Below are 25,074 nucleotides of genomic sequence, written 5' to 3' on the forward strand. Positions count from 1 at the left end.
GATTATCCTGAATCTCATTAGGATTTCAGCAAAGTGCTCTTAGAGCATGGAAGCCTCTAATCTTATCAGAGAGATTTATTGGCTTTTCAACTACAAAACGACTCAAACTAACTCACAACTTTACTTGAGTCAGAATTTACTCCATGACCATACTCCATGCATATGAAAACCAGACCTAAAACTACATCAAGAGTGAAGTCATACTGAAATTAAAAATAAGACAACAGACACACCACTGAAGAAAAGAAGAGTGTAATATGGATAGTTCTTGTTTCATGGCTGACATTTAGTTCCGAGATGAGAACTAATATGCACACCTTGGGATTTATTTTCTCCTATACAACATGACCCTTAGAGACACAGCACAAAACATTCCTGCTGTACTGAATGTGTTAACATGGAGGCTACTTTCTTCAGGTGTGTCTGGCTGAATATCACAGTCGACATTATCATTCATTCCTAAGCACTCTCTTTCCCAGGTGACAACTTCAATTGCAAAACCTCTTAACTACTGCCCAAATGTTATGCGTAAAAAGATATGATGAATTCGACATGAATTTCAAGGAAGCTTGTAGCCAGAATGCACAAATGATATTCTGTTCCACCTCACAGTGCAGGTATATGGGTACATGTATCATGAGCTAGATTTTTGGGGAAAAAAAAGAAAAGTGTGGTGAAATGTAAGTATCACGAGGCAGTTTGCCTTTTTGACCTCTGAAGTGTGGCAGAGATTTACATTTCAGTCTGAAGTGGATGTGGTATATTTTTAACGGTATGGTCTTACTTTGGAGGTCATGAGGTGCTGTTGCCGGTCTCGCAAAGAAGATTGGATTTGTCGGCAGTATTGGGTTTCCCATTAGCTTCATTTTCTAAATAAACACTCATCCTACATCTAATCCCCACAACCCGAACTAATTGGGTTGTAGTAATTAATTTAATGTTGTATCAACACGCCACATTGTCTGTGCCAAACACAAGCATTCAATACTTCACACTCTTCTACTCGGAGTGGCTAATTCGACTTGTCTGATTAGTTTGCTGGGCAAAAGATAGGCCTACTGCTGCTTTACGATGCTTTTATGCTTCTTTACATGTTGGAATACTTTCATCTTTGGGACAATAGGCATGAGGCAAGAAAGCAGGAGATATTTTATCATGCATTTCAAGAATATGAATGGAGTAGTTGGTTACTTGAAACAAAATATCGAAGAAAGTACTGATTTCTGTAAGTCATATGTATATGACCATAGGCACGAATAAGATGCCATGTAACAGTGCTCTGCTGGTTGCATGAAGTGAAGAATTTCAATACAAAGTATTGCCAAAACATTGAATAGGAGAATAAGAAAAAAAAAGATTTTTAAACAGTTAGCATATAGAAAAAATCGAAGAAAGTTAAAAAATGTTCTTCCCTGTGCATTTGTGGCTTGAATAATGGTTTGGCGCATGAGACTGCATGAATTCAATTTTGAAAAGTCATTAATTGATGAAAACTGAAGAGGCTTGGAAAGGGTAGATGCTATATGAAACATACAAACTTAATATTCTCAGTAAACCCCCACTGTTAGAATTAAACATGAATGTCATGACGTCGAGATTGGAAAGTTAAGTTCTCTCCCTGGCATATCTCACCTTCTCGACACCTTATGAAACTAATTGTTTCTGTGAAAGCAACCAAATTCCCATACTCTTCATCCAGCACCACATGGTTGCTAATCAATCTACAAAGTCGTCAATAATATTGAAGCTGCTTTGCTCAGAGCATTCTCGATGAGATGCGTGACAGAGACTGTCTAAGAACCCAGGCTGACAAGTTTTCACATCAGCTACGAATGAAAGAATCCCTATTCCATAGGAATAATGCCAGTGGTTTAAAGGAAGTGTGGAAAGGGGGAAATCAGGGATGATGAATACCTTCAGCCATGATGGGACGCTTGGATCCTTCTTGATACCAATGACTGCTTCCCAGGAGGCTGCCGAGAGCTCGGGTTGACCTGGAAGAGTAGGGAACGTGAGATGAGAAAACTGTGAGGAGGAAAGAAAGTAACCCGTTCCATACTGAATTTTGAAATCCCCATAGACTTAATACACAGGCCACCAGGCTCCCGTATGGAAAGGGTTAAGATACAAATTTATATGCATCAAGAAACCAGGGTGTGGCTACTGGAACAAGGCTGATTGAAAACGTTTGATGCACCCCTTAATCTCCTTAGTATTCAATCCCTCAACCATAATTCACAAAGTGTCTTCACTGATCTCTTGCATAGAACATAAACTAACAAATCATATCCATGTCCTCCTCACCACTCCCACACATTCCTATAAATATGATTTATTATATTATCATCTTTTATTACTATTTTGTTAGGGTTGTGACAAGAAAAACAACTAAGGAGAGGTAGTATGTCAATTAGTTTACATATGTATGATACATTTTTGTCAGCTTTCTTTTTCTTCCCAGCAAGATATCATTTCACGACCTTTGTCTAAAGGCATTGACATTTGTGCCAAGGGCAACAGGAAAGAATCTAGAACTGACTTTTGGCCTTGATATGATCAGAGTGATTTTCTTTCCACAAATCCTGTCAAGTTCTATGTCTATGTCATGATGACATCAAACTTGATGAAAATCTTAATACAATCTAAGACACATCACCTGTGACGTGGGTCAGGGATAGCATGATAGATTTGGTGGGCAAACAAAAGACAGACTTTAACACTTATGCCCTTCTTGAGAAGGCAGATAGGAACAATTCAATCCCCTCATCTAAAATCAAAGCATGTCTCAACATCAATCCATTCATCACTATCTCCTTCATGCACCATCATCTCGCCAGCCCGATTTTTTTTTTTTTACTCTCTCTTTTCAAAATCTGCCTTGTATCCATCCATTCACCCATCTCATTTATCATGTATGTAACAAGATACCACAGCTTGGAAACTAACTGTATGTTGACTCCACTGTCAAGTGCTGTGACTTATTGATAGCAATGACTGTATCACAGTATCAATTCTATTGAGACACTCATTCTTCTTGGTTGTTGTTGTTGTTTTTCTATTTTCTTTGTGAAGACAAAGAACATCACCAGGCAGAACCTGTTATTTATATTTCGTTTAAATATAAGGCACTGATTCAATCTGTTTGTGGGCGAGGTAAGAGTGTAAATGTGACCGGCTGGCTCAAAACCCACACAAAGAAGGCCAAAATCAATTTTCATTGTTCTATTTAGTTTGAAAGAGTATTCTCTAAGTTTTAAAATGATATATAACTTGTTCAAATTGGACCATCCTAACTCATGTAAAAAAAAAAAGGTGGTTAAAATAAGAGAGAGTTAGGAGGTGCAATTTCACAGAAATGGGAGATACAATTGTAATAGGATTTACAGATGAGGGTCACTCAGGAGTGCTATGCAGAAGTATCAATAAAAATCAGCACGGAAGCAGTGCCTGTCCCAGAAAAGATGGTCCAGAAAAACTGCTAATATCTACATTTTGGTTTTGTTTTAATGTGCCAAATGCTGACAATACATAGAAAAGAGATTACTCTCCCAGGTAACACAAGCTTTAAAGCCAAAACATAGTTCTGGTATGCCAGCAAAAGTTGTCAAATTTCACTCCCAAATGTGCACGTATGCCTAAGAAATGTGTGGAATAACACTGTAATAACAAGATATTCGATGGGTTACGACGAAAATGCGAAATAATAACCAAAAAGGTTCGCCGGAGTTGCAGTCTCAAAACTTACCCGATCGGGGTCAGGCCAAACTCGGACTCGGGGACAACTTGGCCTCGCTTTGACGGTGGGACGAGTTGTCCCTCTGTATTGTATAGTGTTGTACATGTACTATGGGAGCGCCCTGAAGCGCTTCCTCACTTTCTGGCTAATCACAGTTATGGTCCGAGTTGATACCAAAGACGCTTAACTGAAAAGACAGGAAAGTGCGCGCTAATCCTGTACAAAACAAATGGACAGCACGCGGTCCTCAAGCGTATTACGCACATCATCTGAGACGCGCTGTCTTTGAAGTTGTTGTTTATCAAGCGTCTTTGATTGTCTTTTCAGTATGGCGATCACGAACTGCGTGTAAATTGTCTGAAATAGGGCCGAGTTTTCCCTGAGACTGAGTTAGTCTGGATCCTTCAGGAATAAAAGTCGGTTTACCAACTCTTATTTTTTATCTCGAAATACTCCAAAACAACTCCTCATCCCGGCAAATCGCGTCAGCCAGGGAAGTTTCTCGGTAGACTCTTTTGATATATTGCAAGCTACTATGAAATGGTGCCAGACGGGTTCTCAAACCCTTACCAAAACTATGTTTTCACTTTAAAGATTTAGGTCAGTCAACCCCAATGACTATTTTGGTCCATTACTGAGAATACTAATATGTGACATTTTGTGGGTTTTGAGCAGGGCTGCCACAAACATTAAAGAGAACATTGTGCTATTTAACATGTTTTTTTTTGCATGCTCATTATAGAAAGCCAATATCAGATGATTGCACCCAATCGCTATGATTACCACTTGATTGCCGTGCTTCATGCTACGATGCCCAAAGAAGCCTACGATACTTCCAACAATGCTTCGTATGGTTTCATTTGACTGATTTCACGCATGGTGTCTGAATCATTGCTCCATTGGGATACAGTCTACATTATGTTCTGATTACACAATTTACTATTACTTCAACAACTATACAAAAGACATTCCAATATAATCTAGGTAGACTATAGATTATAGTTAGGTAGCTAGATGTGCATACACGTCTATGTCTAGTTTCTTGAAATGTGTTTGATTGTAACAATGATGTTAGTGGAAATAATCATAAAAATGAAGTAAATAATCATAAATTATTGAAATGCAGACCAAAAGGACATACAATATTGAAAGAGATATGATTGCTGTTTCAACAAATTCAACAACTTCAAAGTGCCATTTAATATCAAATTTCTTTTTTATTAAAATTATTAAAAGAGGCAACATTCTACAAATAGATCAGTTGTTGTAGTGAGGCTAAATGAAAGGGGGCTTCATTAAGACGATGTCATGGCAGAGTGTCTTGAACAATTATTACAGTGTAAAATTGCCTAGTATGCTATAGCATACGTGACACTGATCCAAACTTAATTTTAAAAAAAATCTAAAATATTTGATATACAGGGTGGCCCAAAAAGAACGGAACACCTTTCTCTTTAATTACAGCAATATTGTTGCAAATATGTCATTACTTTGCATACTGTTGAAAAGGCCATTCTTTTTCCAATAGAATGACACCAAATTCTTTGATTTTGGTTAATGCGTTATGATTTTAGGACCATTTTTGTGAACCCTTGCAATTTTCAAAATGTGATCATTTTGCACTCTCAGAGATACCGAAATCAGTGATAATTCCGCTTATCGTAGAACCAGTAGCGTTCACAATGTGCGGAATGTGGGGCGGACGGTGTGATTGTCGTCAGGTCGTCTCATTCACAATGGTAACGGACAATGACAGCCACATTCCACACATTGTGAACGTTACTGGTTCTACGGTAAGCCGAATTATCACTGATTTCGGTGTCTCTGAGAGTTGAAAATGATCACATTTTGAAAATTGCAAGGGTTGAAAAAAATGGGAATAAAATCGTAATGCATGAACCAATATTAAAGAACTTGGTGTCATTCTATTGGAAAAAGAATGGCCTTTCCAATAGTATGCAAAATAATGACATATTGCAACGATATTGCTGAAATTAAAGATCTTAGGTGTTCCGTTCTTTCTGGGCCACCCTGTATATAACCATCTTTAATATCATCAACAGTGTGCACTATCTCAAACAATATACATAAATCTAACTTGAAGTGAAGCCAGGATGATATCGCTTCATTTGGCAATGTATTACTCTGTGTGACATCTCCAGCCTATGATATGCATGCATGCATGCACATGAGCCCGCTGAGGCTTTTTCTGTTTATTCAGCAAGAAATTCCTTCAGCTACATCAAGACATCTCTTTTTACCATGGTGATGCTTTTTATCAACCTCATCAAAATGCATCCTCAGTCATATATCAGCGCTGCCTGACAGACAGCCGGTGCTGCAGAGCAGCTGAGGCACGCAGTGTACCGTCCCGTCCAGCGTTAACTAGCTTCCTCAGTGTCTAATTACAGCTGGGCGGAGGATCGCCTCTGTGACAGCGAGAAGACACTTCATGACACCTTCATCCCCGAGCCCACCTAGACCCCACAGTCTCCGCCCGCAGCCCCTTCTTGCGCTCAGAAAGGTATCAACATGATCACACAACAACTCTCTATTCTCCTTGCTATGTGACACACACACACAAAAATGAAGCTGGTACCGGTACTTTAAGATGATCAGTAAAAGGTGTATTCACATCATGCAAGCTCCTGCATTCATACACATTATTGTCTCCGTGTTGTTTGGTTTGGTTCTGGTTCTGATATTCTCTATTGGCCACGTCTGAGATAAAGTTTTGGGAGGACAGAGTGAAGATGAAAAGAGAGAGCCCCTGGAAAAAATGATGATTGATGACACCCTGGCAGAAGACACTTGATAGATTGGGGCAGAAAGACGAGGGAGTGATATCGGGAGTAAACAGAGGCCACAAACACTCCCTTCCTCTCCTTCTCTTTCTCTTGGCATCTTTTTTTCAAAGATTGCCATTTGTACTTAAAGAAAACCTTCCTATATAAATAGAAAAACATATCATTCTACAAAGGCTGATGGAAATGAAATCAACAACTACACACTGCGATGGACATGCTTGGCATATTTATCAACTGAGTGTAAAAATTATGCCACGTGGATAAGAAAGTAAAATTTTCCTTTGACAGCTAACAACTGCATATTGTAAAATTAATCACACAAAATGGACAAATAATGGACCACAGCTAGAGGAAACAGATCAACATCCTGTTTAGCGAACTCTTCACTTACAAGTTTATGCAGAACTGCACCACATCTTTAAACAAGACAGGTTGACTTATATATAAAAAATCATTTACATGAAGTTGCTCATAACTGTGTGGGATTGCACAGTGTCTCTCGAATGCAGTAAGAGTACAGCATGCCATAAGCAACTCCTGGATACCTGACTATGAAGCCAATCTTGTGGTGTATCTACAACATATCATCAAGCTGTGCTACGAGAACAAAATATCTCATGTATTGATGCACTAATGGGTCTGCAGACAGACTAATGCCATGTTCACTGTCTCACAGGTGCTCACATCTGCTAAACTGACAGCAATCTGTCACATAGAACAGTTTAACTTCATGAGCACTGTCATCTACAATATGTAAGTCTTACCTTGCCGGGCTAAACTTGCTGACAATGATGTCAAACAAATGACAATCAACAATCCCTATTGTTGTGAATGTGACTACACTTGGGCCTAATGGACTCTGGAAGCTGTCATGCAGCAGTGTTACAGCTACCTCTGACATTAAAACTACCAGGGTAGAGCACAGAATGGACAGAAATCTAAAGATGTTAAATATCCACTCAATTAATGTACGGTACACTAAAACTCTGTCATAAGAGTAACAATGTCACTGGGACCACCCGATTCCTGCTCCTTATAACCGGCATCTCATTATGAATGAATTTAAAAAGAGACAAGCCAATTAAATACAATGGTGGAATATCAGGACTGGAGAATTCACCTCGTTAAAAACTCCTTTGAATTGCAAGCAAGCTCGTTAAAAGAGGTTTCCCTGCACAAACATTAAAACTTTGAAAGCATCATCCACTCAAGAGCCTGAAAGTAAATAAGGCCTCTTTATCATCAGACGTCTTTTTACTTCCTACTTACATGAATGCAGCATCTATGAATATGAAATGAAAGAGTAGATGTGGCAGCATGCTTCAGTTTGACCCACCATTCTCGGTGCAAGAGCGAACCCTCATGCTACAGCAATCACACGATGTATAACAGGGAACAACTTAATGATCTCATAGCAGCTCTCTACGTTTGTGAAAGGTTTATATTTCTGCATATCACTCAAGATTCAGTCTCTACTGCAAGAGCTGGTGGGGAAAAAAAAAAGAATCATTTACTACATGTGTGCATGGGTGAATCACTTCTCTAGCACTCCCAAAAGCCTGCATGCATTTCAAGCATCATACACACCAAGTGCACCGTACATAAATAACCACAGGCATGCATGCTGGGAACTAGGCAGGGCAAGTTCAATAAACTCTTGGTCGATCACCACCCCTCACTCGGATAGCCCTTTAAATCACGCACAGTTCTATTAAGGAGAAGCCAGACTATTCAAACTGTCTTCATCGGATCAAATGCTGAAATGAAATCTCTTGATTGCTTTATTTCTATGTGTAATATGTGACCCTGGATTTAAAATGTGCATACTCTAAAACCAGCAATGCTTGCATGCATTTTAATTTTTTGAATTTTGCAAGTGCCAAGATTCGCGAAATTAACCCGTTGAGGACGAGTCCCGAGTATACTCGGGCAGGGGTCTATGGGAAATGCGTGTTGTAGCAAAATCAGTCCATCCTCAATGGGTTAAAATGCATGTGAAAATTCTTGTCTACACTGTACATGTATGCATTGAATGTGAGAAACAATTTGCAAAAAAAAAAATTCGTGCCGTGATAAAGACCATTGACTCCAATTCGTGAAAATTTCATGCCACAAAAATATCTTGCCTCACAGTACTACTGTGTAGTAAATGCTGTGGTGGTATTTGATATGATTCCTATTTATCAGTGAAAAGGGAATGGTCAGCCTTGTCTTGTGGAATCCAAATTACAGGACTCTGATGAAGCATAAATCATATCCACAGGGAATCATTATAATATCTTGGAAGTAAAGGGTTGATATATGACTGGATGCATAATAACTTTGAATTAGCAGATTGAGCACCTATATTTCATATGCCTAATTCAGATACCGGGTATATACAGATCTAGTTTGTTTGAAACATAGCTGGTTGGTAAGATAGATAGCTAGATTGATTGACTGAATGAGTGATATATAGTTACATCTAAAGGATGGATATGACCAATGAGCACAAATTATTTGAATCCCTTATGATTTATACACCTGCATGGCTTGCATTTAATTGTCACCCTAATCTAGCATTTTAGCAAACTTACAGATACACTTTGAATAGATGTCACTAGAACGAAGTCCAAATGAAATGCTCTAAATGACTAAAAAACATTGTAATAGGCACATACTTGATCCATCACCACTAGGTCAGAGAGTGTTGTATGCATGCCGTTCAAACACTGTAAATCTGGTGCTGAATTTGAGACTGTTATGAATGATACCACCCACAGCGACGGCCTCTCTACGTGATAGATAAAAGTGAAAATACATATTGTATTTCCACAGTGGAAATTGAACATCTTCTGTTTCTTAGACAACTGAGCACATTTTATGGCGTTGTCCTTTTTTTTCATCCTCATTCTTTCCAAAACCCCATCCCCCCATGTTTTCATTTAACTATACGCACAGCATCTCACACTTAAGTGCCCACAGAAGCAAAACTGCGGGACATAAGGGCTTGATGATGGAAACCGAACATCAAAACCGATGTTCTCATGAATGCAAATGGGCCTTTCAAATCCAATATCTTACTCACTGCATAACCAGAATGTATTTCCTCGGGCACCAATCAGTCGGTTCAACCACACTGACAAGGCGCTGAATTCATATTTCGATCTCTGTAGAACAGCCAGCGTTGCAGAAGCAAATACAAAAGCACACAGTTTATAGCTCTCAGATGAAATTCAATAACCCAATATCAGTTCATGGACAACACAAACCATATTACGCCACAGACAACGGGCTATGCAGACACTGAAGTTTAAGCAAACATACTGATTTTGCATCTGTTGTTTGTGCACAAGACTATTAATCAATGCAAATAGACTTACCCCTCCCTACACGGCCTTCTCTTATCTTAAAGATGGCATTTCACAAATGAGGCAAATGCTCACAAGGGGAACATATCTCTAGAGCGGAGAGCCATCTGTTATTTGAGGAAACAAATACACGGCGGGGCCCATTCAATCTAATCTCAACTAAATTCAATTTGATTTCATCATGCCAGTATCTTCAGGTCCCAGAATGGGAATGCTAGGGACCCTACAGGAACCTGTAAGATGTCCACAATAAGTGGCTCATTATACTCTGCAGTCAGAAGTCACCTGCCACTGGTTTTAATGACGACATCAAAAAGATTATTTAAGGAAATAAAAAAAGGCACTAGGGTCCTGCTTTTTACACAAGTTGTACCAGCACAAGACCTCCATCTGTTTGCTTGAAAAAAAAAAGCTAAGAAATGAAAACCTGCAATCGATGATTCAAGCTGTGAGTATTTTCTATGAACTCTACACAATGGAAGAAAGTGAGGTCCTCAAAAAAACAGAGGGAAATTTCAGTGCTGTTGGCATTTTAAAGTAAATTGTTGTGTAATCATTAAAAGTAGGGCATGGAAAAATAAAGTTGTCTGTAATGCTTATATGGGTATGAACCATACAATATCCATACGAGTATCATCCTGTACAATATATTTATCCCTTTTTAAATCAGAAATTAAATTTTGTCCCTGCTTTTCTAGCATGAGACTTTGCAGAGCTATCCTTTGATGCAATTAACAAAGTATATAAGGATAGGTATTACATTCTGCTCCCAAACTTTGCACAGGTACTGTTCTTGATGATTGATACTTTTTTTAAATATAATTTGCCAATGCCTCCTTGTTCACTGTGAACTGCATTCCAAGGCAGTAGTCCTGAGTTAATTCCATTTAATCCTTATGTGCCAAGACAATCAGCTTAACTTGCAAAGCTTTTTCATCAGAATTCAGTAATTCATCAAATCTTGACCTAGTTGTAAAGTTAGTAAGCTCACTCAGATGTAGTAATATGTCTCAGTCTAAGAGGAATGCCAAGGTGGCACATTAGGGATCACAGGGATTAAATAATCTCTATTCATTGAGAACTAGACAAGCACTCTGAGAGCACAGACCTCCACCAAGCAACAACTCATTTCCACCACTAATCTTGTTCTTCTGTAGTGATCAGTGATTTCTACCCATACGTATGCATGCTCAAAATCGTCCAATTTCCCAATAATATGTACATACAAGTAGAAACCTTTTGTTATGTCATCAATGCCAGCTGCGCGGCGCACCTTGCCCTGGACCAGAAACTAGAGCATGCACTCTAATGCGCGTATGAAACCTCAAAAATATGCTGCTTGAACTCCCAAGTTCATTGACCCAAGCTGCCATAATATCGAAAATCCTTTATAAAATCCATACAAATTCATGGATCACCATCAAAATCTAATCATCATTTCTTGTGTCATTCTCAACCTTCCAGGGCTGCAAGTTTCATCCAAATCCGTCCTCAACTTTTTGAGTTATTTTGCACACGGAGTAACAAACCAACGGTAATGAAAACATAACCTCCTCTCTTGGCGGAGGTTATTAGTTTCATCGGTGCCAAAGTTTAACTGATGTCACACATTCATCTTTGAATAAATATTTTGAAGAAACATATGATGTGCTAACACGAAGACTTAGCACTTACTACAATAAGGCAACATGGCCACCCAAAAAAAAAGCCTGTCGGTTTGGGATGCTATAAGCATGTTTACTTTGTAATTCACACTGTTTTGCCATTTGAAGTGCACTTCAGAGGCACAAGGAGTGTTGGATGGTAATAGAGATGACAGAGCTTGGAAATAGCTCCATGAATTGGTCTCGACAATGTAATTTTCGCATACCCCGCTTCTCTCCTCCCCCTCTGTCAACCGCACACTGCCCTGATCACATTGTGACAACAGATAGACTCGTGGGATGGTTGTTCTTCTAACCAATCAGAGTTAGCAGCTTACCGTGCCATGCATACCATTGTGACTGCCCCTAACCAGCCTGTGTGATGTGGTGTGGATGGAACATTTGATCTGCTAGGAATTCACCCACTCCACATACTTTCAATCTACTTGTTCTCTAGCTGCACTCTTCCTTACCATTCATGTCTCTTTTTTACTTTTAATCTTTAATCAAATCTATTTCATTTTACCAAAATCTTCATTACTGCATCAGTTACATCATCAATTCTGAGAAACTTATATGTTGTGGCAATCATCTATTCTCTTTGTAAAATTCAGAAGACTTTAGCATACAGTACCTCAACAATAGAATTTGTGGTAGAGTGTATTTCATTGTGACAACGATATAACACAAAAATACACAAAGTTGCAAATTTAACAATGTGAAAACAATACCTTTGACATGTATCACAAAAGGGGGAGGCATATGTGTAAACTGAAGGATCTAATATGCTGTATATTTTGCAGGGTTTTTATTCTTGCGAATTTTTTGAGTCAGGTGCTAGTCTTAGTATTCGCATATTTAAGAACATGCAAAAATATAAAATCTGATCCCAAGATGAATGCGATGCACACATACATATCCGTGTGCAGTACATGAGAAGGTGCATGATGATACTGTACTCCACGATCGCATATTCAACCACTCGCGAAGTTGTCGGGTAGTCACGTTTCACAAACAATTGAACTTGCTAAATGTATGATACATACAGTATACTACCCGATGCACTACAACACCTCCTAACATGATATTACAAGAGACTATTTGTGTGTCAAAGTTGGGCCCATTGCTCCTGGATGGGATTAAGAGATCTGCATATCTTTCACCTCCACTTCAGGCAAAGGCATTGCTGAAATTCCCCAAGTTCATATATCTTGTACGCAACATCTGATATACTAGTTATTTCATATCAGTCTTTTTCTCTAAGCTACATCTAATGCCTTTACAAATTCTATTAGTAGGTGAAATATATATATACACACATATAAAGGAATGTTAATGGTTCACTGCAAGCCAAGTATCTGGAATGCTAATTGCGCTCAAAGCAGTGACATAGGGGGATGAACTTGGACTAACAAATGTCTCACCCTGCACTGATATTCTACTACATTTGATAAGAAAGAAGGAAGTATCCTTCTAAGGAGCAAACCTCCAAGGCTTAAGGAATTGATGACAAGGTAAGGGGAGCTGTAGGGAGTATCTATTAGTGACAGTGAAATTGAACGTTGATGTGACATCTCGAAAAGAGCTCCAAGTGTACTTCTGCTCCCACTTAAATATATCAGGAATATATTCCATCACTATCAACATATATACACAAGTGATACAGATGATGTTGTTTTAGAAGGATTCAAGTAAAAAGATAGTGTATGAGTGTAAACACCAAGACAAAACCACACATTTCTCTTTCATTATTTTCTCTTCCTTTGGCAGATCTTTAGTAGATATGAAAGTAGCCAAGCTCTTTTCTATCTATTCATAAAAAAATACATAGTAGATTCACTAGATTCACTCAGTATAGGTTCATTTTCTACAACAATGACTACCTTACTTTGTTCCACGCTCTTTCTTTCTCTACCTGATCTTTTTCTACATCTTTTTACAATTTCCTCGTTCCGGCTTTCATCTTACTTAACTCCATTTAAAAGAAGTAAGTGCTATTCCTTGTTTAATACTAGCATGTACCTTCACAAAGTGTCTGGCTAACATCGAAAAAGTTCTTAACTTAAAAAATTCCTGTGAATAATTTTGCGATGCAATCATACAATGAATGTATAAGACTGACTCCCCCTGCCCCCCCCCAAAAAAAAAGTATGTTCTATCAAATTGAATATTAAATAACAACTAATGAATAAATGAATAACATTTTTTTCATTTTATAAATAATTTCTTACTACTGGCAAAAAAACCCACAAAGAATTAAATGGTGTTCACATCAAAGGAGACAATTAAATCAGACAAATATTATTTGTTCATTGTCAATGACTAAAAGAAAAAAAAAAAACCAAGAATACATCCTCACTCAATTTACCTACATCAATAGGGCCTACCAGAGAAAAAATGCACAAAGTAGGTTACTCACAACTGAAGTTGGAGCATCTTCCACACACACATTCACATTCAGACAATCAAACGCTCTATAGATGTAGTTGCACTAAGCCACTTTGATTGGACATGACTAATTTGAAGGAAATGAAAAATGTCAACTGGGGATTTTTTATACTGTTTGCTGCTAACACCCATAAGATTAGAATGACAAGATCTATAAACTGTGGCATGTGAGGCTGTGCACACACTGTTGCAGATGTCATCCAGTCTTTTGAATTCAATGTATAGTGTGCAGAAATCCTGCCGGGATTATACAGTTATCACATGAGGGAACACTTTGCTTTCTCATCATACCCCCTGGGACGAGAGAGAGAGAGAAGGCCAACAATGTCCAACTTTCTAAAGTGACTAGTAAGTTGCATATCCTGTGGCTGGGAATACATTGCATGTTCTCAACATCGGCAATCCTTCACACAACTCTCTGAGTCTGCCACAGCTGGAGGTAACAGGTGATTCCACCGACATGTCACAGACTTCACTCAGAGAAAGGGGGATACAAGATGACAGTGTGTTTTTGGTTACTGTCAGACATGTCTGCAAGGCGCAGTGGCACCCTATCATCTACATTCTGGGAAACGGGCCGTGAATTTGGCGTTTCCTAATGAAAGGGTTTGGGGACACTGGAGATATCTAGATGCCTCTAATCACAAATTAACTCAGTAGAGGACAATCACCCGTAGCCTTGCTTCTCTTTTTAACTATAAGACCATCAAGGAAACAGACATTGGCTGAGCCACAATAAAGTCAGTGCTGCCATATATTCCTCACGTAAGCGTTGTTATTATCGCAATTTACCTTGATATTCATAGCAATGAACAACAACAAAGAACATCACACGTATGTGTATTTTCTCAAGAAGCAACCCAAAGGGAGATTGAATACAATGTGATTTGATTGAATCGTCAAGTTACGATCCTTCTTTTCAGCCTATTTCTTGTGTATGCCATGTGCACTTGAATTACTCAACTCATACAACATGCCATATTACATATATCCACTTTCAGTCAAATACTAGGACTGAAAACCAATCACCCATTGCCAGGCTTCGCTCTATACTGTAAAACATGATATATTCGCGGCATGAATTTTTCGTGAATTGGAGCCGACGGCCTTTTTTGCGGCATGAAATTATTGCAAACTGCCACTGGCATTCAATGCATACAGCGTAAACAAGAACTTTTGCGTGCATTTTAATTTCGTGAATCTTGGCGCTCGCGAAATTCGCGAAATTAAAATGCACGCGAAAATTCCTCGTTTTACAGTAACCCTAAGTCCATACATCATACATTTTATGATTTCTGTGCTTCTACTGCATGTATAAATCAAGATTTACATGAATGGACAGTCGTGTATCTCACAGATAGGATAAATGGACAATTCTAGAGCTTTGTGAATGCAGTAACACTATACTAGAGAGCCTCCCCCCCCCCCCCCCACCAAGAAGAAGAAGGAGGAAAAATGAAACAAGATCCTCAGTGACTTCCCCACGATCTGACCACCGTACCAGCCACAAGCTGGGAAGCAGGGGAACGCTGGGTAAATTCCCTCGGAAACAGGTTGATAAATCACCACATGCATCATTACCCACACCCTTAAATACCAGGAGAGGTGAGAAAACATGTATGCCTGCGTGGGAATCCCTCTCTACAAAGCACTGATTCGCACATAATGCCTCTCAGCGCTGCCAGTGCTCTTTACCCTTCTAATCACACAATTTGCAATTTTGCATGTGCGTGTTCACTAACCGTCCTACTTTCGACACCTTTGGATTGCACCATCTATGATGCACTTACATGTGGATGGTGAATGCACTGAATTTCATTTGAGTCGATCTTTCCATTTTTGTCCCAACATTCTTTACCTTTTTATCCTGCTGCATTGTATTCACAGCCAGAGTTTGAAGTCTCAAAAATATACGTTAGGTTTCATGACTTCTACTTAATAACAGCAGCACAAGAGTACACAGCGTTAGGAGAGATGTCACCATCAATTGCAATGTACTTCGTCGGTTGAGAATGAGAGGGGCGTTAACCCATTGAGGATGGTATGATTTTGCTACAACACACATTGCCCGTAGACAGCTGCCTGAGTATACTCAGGACTCATCCTCAATGGGTTAAGTTGTCTCGAACACTATGGGTTTAGTGGCAACTTAACGCCCTTATCATCTCACCCGACCATTATGATTGCCATGAACACAAAAACCTGTGCAGCATATACATTCATTGCCGGGACTTTGCCACAGTGCTCTGGGTTGATCACAAAGTATCGATTCATGCTTTTAAAATGAAATTCTTTGTATCAGAATGGCCAGAGTCACAACTGCAAGATTTTTCACAGAAACCTAGCATTTAAAGACGATTCTACACACTTCAAGAGCATACACATCATCATCAGAAGAAGAAATTAATAATGAATAATTGTCATACCTTCCATACAGTCTCCTTACCTCACAGAAGAAACATACACAAACGTATGCACAGAAAGAATAATAGCAGCAGTAGTAGTAGTAGTAGTCGGGGTTGCAGTGGTAAAAGTGGTAGTAGTGAAACAAGAGCAGCAGCTTGTTGGAAAAGTTAAGGTTTGTACTGTAGTACAGTAGCTATGGCAGTGATGCTATGTAGTCCATGTAGTTTTATTCTGTTCCATAACAAACTCCAGCAATCAAAGAAGATTTGTTAACTCCTCTCCCAAATGCAGGCCAGGACATTAATCTATGTCAGTGCCAAACATAAATATTTGAGCATTAAAACTTTTTTTGTTTTTGTTGTAGCAATTACTACAAAGATGAAAAATGTATAGAAAATAAGAACAACTTCCAGACAATTCACATTCATTTCTTCCACATAACCATTAATGACAGCTTTCATTATTTTTTGTACAAGTGTGGCCAAGTTTAACATTTCTGTAGACATCCTATTTTGGCAAAAGGGAAATTGCTAATGTTCAAATGATGGGCTGTACAAGAACACGACTGCCACAAAAAGATTTCTACATTTATGTCTGGACTTTGAAATTGCTCCATCATCATTAAGTTTATCAACATGGAGCCAGACAGATAATTTATGATTTTCCGTTTGTCTACCCCTGAGTCCTCCCTCCATGTGATGGTATTAGCCTCTAGATAGCAAAACTCTGAGCGCCTTGCTGAACTTCCGTCCTGATTTATTCCAGTGACCAGTGACGGCTGGGCATCACTGATTGGAAAATGGAATCGGGAGATGAAACCATAAACCGTAGGATTGATACGCAGCACTAGTTCATCGCCTCCAAGGACACATTTCGCGACAGCCACACATGCAATCACTTCTTACCCTTGTGTCAGGGGAGAGGAACCGAGAACGCTAAAATGCATTAATTTTGCTCTGTCACTGGCAGCAGTCATTGTGTCAATGTCACTGGTTTGATGCCAAGGCTGAGGAGCCGTGAGGTTGTCTCAAGGGGTGATGAAAGTTATCTTTCTAGCTGTGATTTTCATTATTCCCCCCCCCCTCTTTTCTTTCCCCTTGGCACACTTTCTAAGTCCATAAAAATGCAAAACAAGTTACCTCAAGAAATATAGAATGTCTGGGGTTTACTGAGTTAGCTTACAATTTCTATATTCTCCCCTCCCCCCCTTTCATTTAATCATACCATACTCTCTTTATGGCACAATCAAGCAGATTGACTGCCTGATTTACTTAATGCATCGAACAGTTTCATCAGCACTGCAGAAATCTGAGAGTGACAGTTTAATATTTAATGACCTCTCCCATCACTCTCGAGATAACAGGAAATTAATTCCGGGAGTGAAAGCAGAAAGGGAAATGTAGAAGCATACTAGCACTTTGAATGCATTTGCTACTGCCATGCCAAAGGGAGGCAATGAACTTAAAAGTAAAACTTGAGAATATGGGAGGGACTGCAGCTCACTTGATTTCAGCCAGCTATGAATCTGCCTTTAATCAAATTCCCTACACATTTTTGGCATTGCTATCAGCAGTCCAGAGAGGTTTAATTCTTGTTTCACATAAACCAGAAGTGTCCTTCATGTTTCATCTCCACAGGGGTGTGAAGGTTTCTGCTGTGAAAATCACATAACAATTTGTCAGCAGTTTAATCTTTCATAATGATTTTCAGTTGATAGCCACGTCATGAAGATTTTTGCAATATGAACATTTCAACTTCACTGATACAGCTGTAGTTTAGGATCTAATGTTAAATCATACTTATTTCTGATGTGCATGATATCACATTGCTATTTCAATTGAAAAAGGAAATAACAGTTGTCCTTATTCATCCATGAGGGCATCTTTTGCTGGTATTCAAACAGTAAAATGTAAAATACATTGTCAACATCAGATTTCAGTTATATTTATGCCTCTTTGGTTACCTACACTCTTTCCTTACTTTAGAGGGCAGTCATTCATAGCACTCATATACTTAACATGCTATATGCTGTGAAATGAATGTTTTATCACCAAGACTGAAAGGTTAAAAAATATAAGACTCAATAATCTCATCAGCTACAACTACAAGTTCTAGTGGGAATTTTGTTTTTGTTTTTAAATCAAAAGTTTATATCTCATCTGTGGAAACAAACACTAGTGATTTCCAACCACAAAATGTAACTGTACACCCTTTTGTTTTCTGTAATTACATAGGCCAAGTATCAATTGCATGCTATTCACCACATCTGAACCATCACATTTTTAGCATACATCCATGAATACAGAGAATAAACAGTATTACTACATTACTATTTTTTTTTTTTTTGCTGCACATTTTTCCTGAAGTCTGTCAGTGTTTGCCTAAAACTCATGCTATGCCAACCCCACGCAAAGTCAGAAGACTTTTAGCAGTCAAGTGGAGCAAATTTGTACATGCACCCCTGGCACTTTGGAGAGCTTGGCATCCCGTCCGATGTCTTCAGCCTCAATTAGAGTCCACTCTGGACATCGATTGAGACAGGAAGTGAGCAGTCCATCGCTGTGCTACCCCAAATACTGAATTCACGTCACCTTGCAATCAGACACCAACAGCCATCACTTACTGGAGTATCAGGGATTCACACTTCAAGCAGTGTAGTGTTATCTTGACAAAGCCCTCAATCCATCCAGTAATTGGCCTGACTAGTGTGCTTAATAACTCAATCCATCACATCCGTTCAAGACTGCCAAGTGTGTTTGACGTGAACCCATAATAGAGTTCTAAAACACCGTCTTGTTAAAAGCTATCATTGATTCATGCTCATCATACACTGTAAATGACAGCAGTGATTTTACTTCTCCCTGCATTTAGATGTTTCTTTCTCCTTTCTGTCACTGCTCGTATTTGAAAATTACACCTAAAACAAATTTATTTTAATGCACTCTGGTAATATCTAAAGCACAACGCCACTGATATTTTGGAAATGCAGGGCTGACGGATAGGTACTGTACAATCACTGCTGAGAAATTGTCACATTACATAAAAATATCTTTATTCTACTAACCAACTGCTTTCATGCAGACTGCCACAAACTTTTCTCTTTTTTTTCTTTGGAACACAAAACAATTAACTACAATATGAGACAGACTACCTCTGTTGGGTCTTTATCTATTTGATGGTTTTTTTTTTTCTCCTCATTGTTTGTTTGATTTTTCCCCCTGTATGACAGCATGTTTAATTCACTATGACTGTTACATGTAAGTGCTATTTCATGTACAGATTTTGACATAGTTGATAGGGTGTGGGGTAGAAGAAATGCGGGTCATGGTAATTGAGTTTACCTTTTCTTGCCCCCGGCAGCCCTTTTTTTTTCTACGTAGGTCACAATCAACATCTGTTTTTCCATTTGTGCTTTGTTGCTGTGTTATAATTTATCTTATTCTTTGTTATACTGAATCAAATTTGTTTTGTGTTTGTCTACGTATACATGTCTGAAATACCAAATAGATAATAATGATAATAATTGTTTTGTTATAAACCTTACATTTTATCCTATTCCATTTATCATCATCATTATCCTAATTATCATTATCATTATCATTGTCATTATCATCATCATTATCTTTATCATCATTATCGTCATCATTAAACTTTCTCTTATCATTATCATCATCATCATCATCACCACCACCCTCACTACAATCATCAGCACTACTACTCCTTTGATTTCTATTTGAAATTCTGAAAGTCATTATGTCATGTCAACTGTAATATGTTAGCTGTTTAATAGCCAATAAAGATACTCATGTGCTTGTCAAAAAAAAATAAAAATAAAACTCAGAATATAGCTGTATTTCAAACACAGAAGTGGCTCTCAATAGCACCCTGTGCCTAACTCATACATTGTGAATGTGAGACAAATGACAAGATTGACAAAAAAAGTTACTCCCTCATGGCACTTTTAACAGAAATGAATAGGCGTGGGGAAAAGACATGTAGGATATAAATGTCATATTTTTATTCCTGGTTTTGGTCTAATTGTGTGGACCAGAATGCCTCTTTGATTATCAGGGACCCTGGGCAATTTGCTTTTTTATTAGCCTCACTTTTGGCTTCCAAACCCCTCCCTCATCACACACACACACACACACACTCACACACACTTTTTTTATGATACACACACACACACACACACACACACAAACCACAGTGATATTCAAGACTTTAAGTAACATGCATAGAGTAGGGTCTTTTGTGGAAGGAAAAAGTTGAATGTGGCTTAATAAAAATGTTAAATGCGGATCAGTGTGATTGCATGGACGATAACCAAAGACGGAGAATGGTAATGCACTAATTAAGTTGCCTGAGAAGAACAAGGAGTAAGCAATTTAGCGCGTGGGTAGTTATGTGGAACGTGTGAATTTCTCTGCATCGGATGAAAAGGTTGACTGGGCGCATTTCATTATCACCGAGCCATCCCACTTCGCCCAAAATGAAATTACCAGATGAATGAATGAGAGACCCGCAGGGGGCTGAGAGATTTGTTTGAACAGATGTGTCTGGAATGTTGTTTTAAGCCACTTATCACCAGCTTGCTTTACAAATATTATCTATATGAATTGAGTAACTTATATTAGCTAACATTGTTTGCAGCATTTTTCGCTACACCATTTTGCTTGTGGCAATGTCATATAGCGGGGAAAAAAATATGTAGGAGTAAGTTCAAATTAGTCCTATGCTTGTTGTTAGCTGTCGTGAAGGATAAAGGTAGCGTGCCAAGAGCTTTTTCATCCATACATCAAATCAGTTCACTTAGTTCATTTGGACATTTGTAATCCTTTAGCAACTGCGAATATGACAGCACAGCAATTAACTTTTGGCAAACAATGTTTTCATTTTCTCAAACTGTCAACAGTAGTGACACCCTACACTGCAGTTGTATGAATGTTGCTGTATCTCTGATGTGAGAAATCAATATGTTTATCTCATTTTCTATTTTAAAAAAAAAAAAAATACATGTTTAGTACAAAAATTAGAAACATAAAGACAGATGGTGTTTGCAATGATGTAAGATAATACTGTATCATGATGATATGATAGCAATAAATGAAACACATGAGTGAAAATTAATTCTTTATCTGAAACCTTTTCTTTTCTTTCATTTTTGGTTCACATAAAGTAAACAAATACTAGAAGTTCACAATGTAATGTTAATGGAGTGAAATTAAGAAACTCTGAATTAACTTCACAAACTCTTACTTGTGGTAAAAGTGCAGTAACTTTGGTATTTGATAGTTAATGTACCATTCAACTGTTGGAAATGGATTGCATTCCTGGACTGCTGCTAAGTGGTATGTTACCAGGATGTCTTAATACTGTGGAAGAGGTTACTGATGGATGGCACATTTGTGACTCGCCGCAACAAAAGGATCCTTACGTCACTGACGGCTGAGCCACAAAAATTGAGTTTGAAGTCAGATCATCAAAATCAGTCAAAACCATCAAATATCTGTTTTTGACATAACTTTGTAGTCTGATGTTTCATATGTCATATGCTGAAATTTTGAAGCTAAATGATCAAAGAAAGAGCAAGAAATTATCAATTTTCTGAGCCATGATTTTCCAACTTTCAATAGAACGGAAACGTGCCCGAAGATTTGGATTTAGTGCCGCACATATACTCCGCCCCTAGCAAAGAGGGAGTAATCTTATTGGCCAGTGCGTGGCATCCTGGTTACTAATTGGTCGTGCGTAGACCGCTGGTGCTAAGCTTGAATGAACATCGCGTAGGTTGCTAGGAGCATACCTTCTATTGTCAAGAGGTGAAAATTGTTTTACCTCCCCTTCATCACGATTGTGTCAGAAAGAAATCTCTGAAGGCGGTTTTCTCAAAACACTGATTTCCTACACCACTTGACATGGTCTCATAAAATCACCAATATCTCCGCAACCGAGTAATTTTATGAGTTGTGTTATACATGAAATTAAAGTGGAGGAGAGGGGGAATAATATCATGTCATTTTCAGAAAATCGTCTTCCCCCACTTTCGGATCCTTTTGTTGTGGCAGGTCACATTTTTACTCTGTGGGTCTCATATCCCTACGCCAGTCCTTTTCCATTCTCCCACAGCAAAACACAAAGCGACGCAGCAAAGATGCACTGGATACAGTCCCCCCCCCCTCCTCCCCCCCCCCAAAAAAAAAATCTCCTCCCCATTCAACTCCTTCCCCCCCCCCCCCCCTTGCCCTGATACAATACAACACTATACCCTCCACACAAACACACTTATGACACATGGACCACTAGAGGGGGTACATCCACTCTGCTTGGAACTTACATGGAGTTTGGGGGTTGGACATTTCAGTGTAATCCACATTAATTCTATGCAAGAAGATTTCATCAACGTAACTTCTCCCTAATTTCTCTGGAATCAGCAAACGTATCAATAGTGCACTTACCATGATGAGGTGACCAACTTTCCAAGAAAAACATTTGAATTTGGCTTTAAAAATGCCCAGTGCATACACTTACCAGAAAAAAAAACAAACAAATGTACAGGAAGTCAAAACCTTGACATTCAATGCATGCCTCATCTATTCATCTGTGTTTTCACCGTTCTTTTTTAGTCTTCATTTATTCATCTTTGTCTATCAACACACAATTTTACTGGTATGAAAATGTGCATACAAAGAACACACAGTAAATGAAATGGTGGTTGCAGGCATGGCAATGCTTTGTCATTTGTATAAGCACACATTCTAATTCTCCCTATCACACTTGAATGGAAACATTTTGTTGCTAGTGGTCAGGTCCATACACTGGCCATATGCTACATTCAAGTTAAAGAGGTGCTCTTACGCATCCATGCACAACATGCAGAGGTCAAGTGGGGTCATGCTTTCAGTTTTGACTTCTGCACTTCCGGTAATGTGGAGTTTACCTGTACAGCAGGCATGGGCAGCACATACATGCGGTAATCACGCACAATTTTTTCCTTTATATCATGACTAAAACACTGTCTCAAACATAGAAATGCATTTTCAGAGCTTATAACTCGATATAATCTTTTTTTTTCACAACATGTAAGAATTGCTAGGAATATCTACAAAACTCTGTTACATGTAGTTTGGAGATAGAGATATCGATCATGCTCCATGTGTGTGTGTGTGTGTGTGTGTGTGATGAAATAAAGCTCTCACTGTGCACCGGCACAGATTTTCCAGTTATTTGCACTAGGGAAAATTGATGCTGGTACTTACATATCACAGAAACTCAGTATTGATCACTTCAAGTCAGATTTGACATAAAACCAAGGTGTAACATACTCTGATTAGAAGACTCTCAATCAAACACAAAACCAAGGTCTAACATACTCTGATTAGAAGACTCTCGATCAAACACAAAGACTGCTATTCACCATTCTTTCAAACAACATACTTAAGATATGTATATGCCATATCGTGAATCCTATTTTTTGCAAATCGGAGCTTCCCGACAATTTCACAAGTGATTAAATTCTCCATCGTGGAATACAGTAAACGAACAGAGAAATATATGTGTGCACCTCGCATTCAGAATCAGAATTTATATTTTTGCATATTGTTAAATTTGTGAATAGCATCCTACTCACTAAATTTGCGAAAATAAAAACCTCATGTGATATATGGTGTATACAGTAGGTAAAACACGACTCTACCCGCATCGTTAAGGTGGGAAAATACCATCACTTGAATGACCAAATTGATATCAACGATACTTTATGTACACCAGCTCCAGACACCCCCATCCAATCACACCCCACCAAGTTTTAACTGATGGTACTCACTCATTGGATCCTGTTCAGACAGCCATGCTCCAAGGTGTAGAGTGTGTTGTAGACCCAAGGACCGTGGGTGTTTGGCCCCATAATCAGTCTTGACCACAGCGCTGTCCAGCGCCCGACCCACTTCACCAATGTCCGCCCCAAGGCCGGTCAGAAGGATCGTCAGGTCTGAAGACTGAGCTGGCAGGGGTCCATGCCCAAGCCGCACTGCTCCATACTCATCCTGTTCCACTACAAATCCTGGGGCCAAAATAGAAGTTATTCAAAATGCACATGAGCGGGTATGAAAGTAACTATCTCTACAACATATGATGTCGCCACATTTACTCCTTTGGCTCATTTACATTTCGTAATTCTCTTTATCAATCAGATGAATGGACAGGCAGACAGACAAAAAGATAAACAGAGACAGACAGAAATAACTTGGAAGAGCTATAGATGAACACGGGAGCTGAACTTTGGCCTCCGATAAACCTTCTTCATATTGTCAGCATTCTGATTTCTTGTTTGACAGATGATTGCATTTCATGTTAACGATATTTAATTATATATTAAATTAAATATCACACAGTAATTTTCCTGCAATCTGCCTTCTCCTAAATGACAAGTGAGATAATCTTGCTACTGAGTTAGAGCTTAAAAAAGGTGAATTCCACTCTGATTATTGAAGTGATCTTCACTGAGGTAGGTATGAGTCATTGGCGTGTCTTTGGCAATAAGTTTTATTGATGCAACTTCAATATCTTGTGATCTAACCTTTACTAAGCTTTGTTCAAAAAGCACAAACAAAAGAGATCACTCAATCTTCTTTATCAATTTTGAATTACCAGATGGCTTCCAGGAGTACTGTCATATTGCTCCA

The 25,074-nt window shown here is 38.6% G+C and overlaps 1 protein-coding gene across 1 annotated transcript in view; it reads right to left on the reverse strand.

The window, feature by feature from the left end:
- Positions 1-25,074, reverse strand: part of LOC139733738 (uncharacterized) — a 76,642-nt gene that overhangs the window by 34,816 nt on the left and 16,752 nt on the right. Inside the window, exons 13-14 of the mRNA XM_071644548.1 lie at positions 24,216-24,452; positions 1,915-1,994 (exon numbers count right to left, since the gene is read on the reverse strand). Coding sequence (XP_071500649.1) covers positions 1,915-1,994; positions 24,216-24,452 — 317 coding nt within the window. The remainder of the gene's footprint in view (positions 1-1,914; positions 1,995-24,215; positions 24,453-25,074) is intronic.

This window comes from Diadema antillarum, unplaced genomic scaffold (assembly GCF_040938485.1).
Source record: "Diadema antillarum isolate AM-2024a unplaced genomic scaffold, OU_Dant_1.0 seq00000488_RagTag, whole genome shotgun sequence".
Classification (NCBI taxonomy): domain Eukaryota; kingdom Metazoa; phylum Echinodermata; class Echinoidea; order Diadematoida; family Diadematidae; genus Diadema; species Diadema antillarum.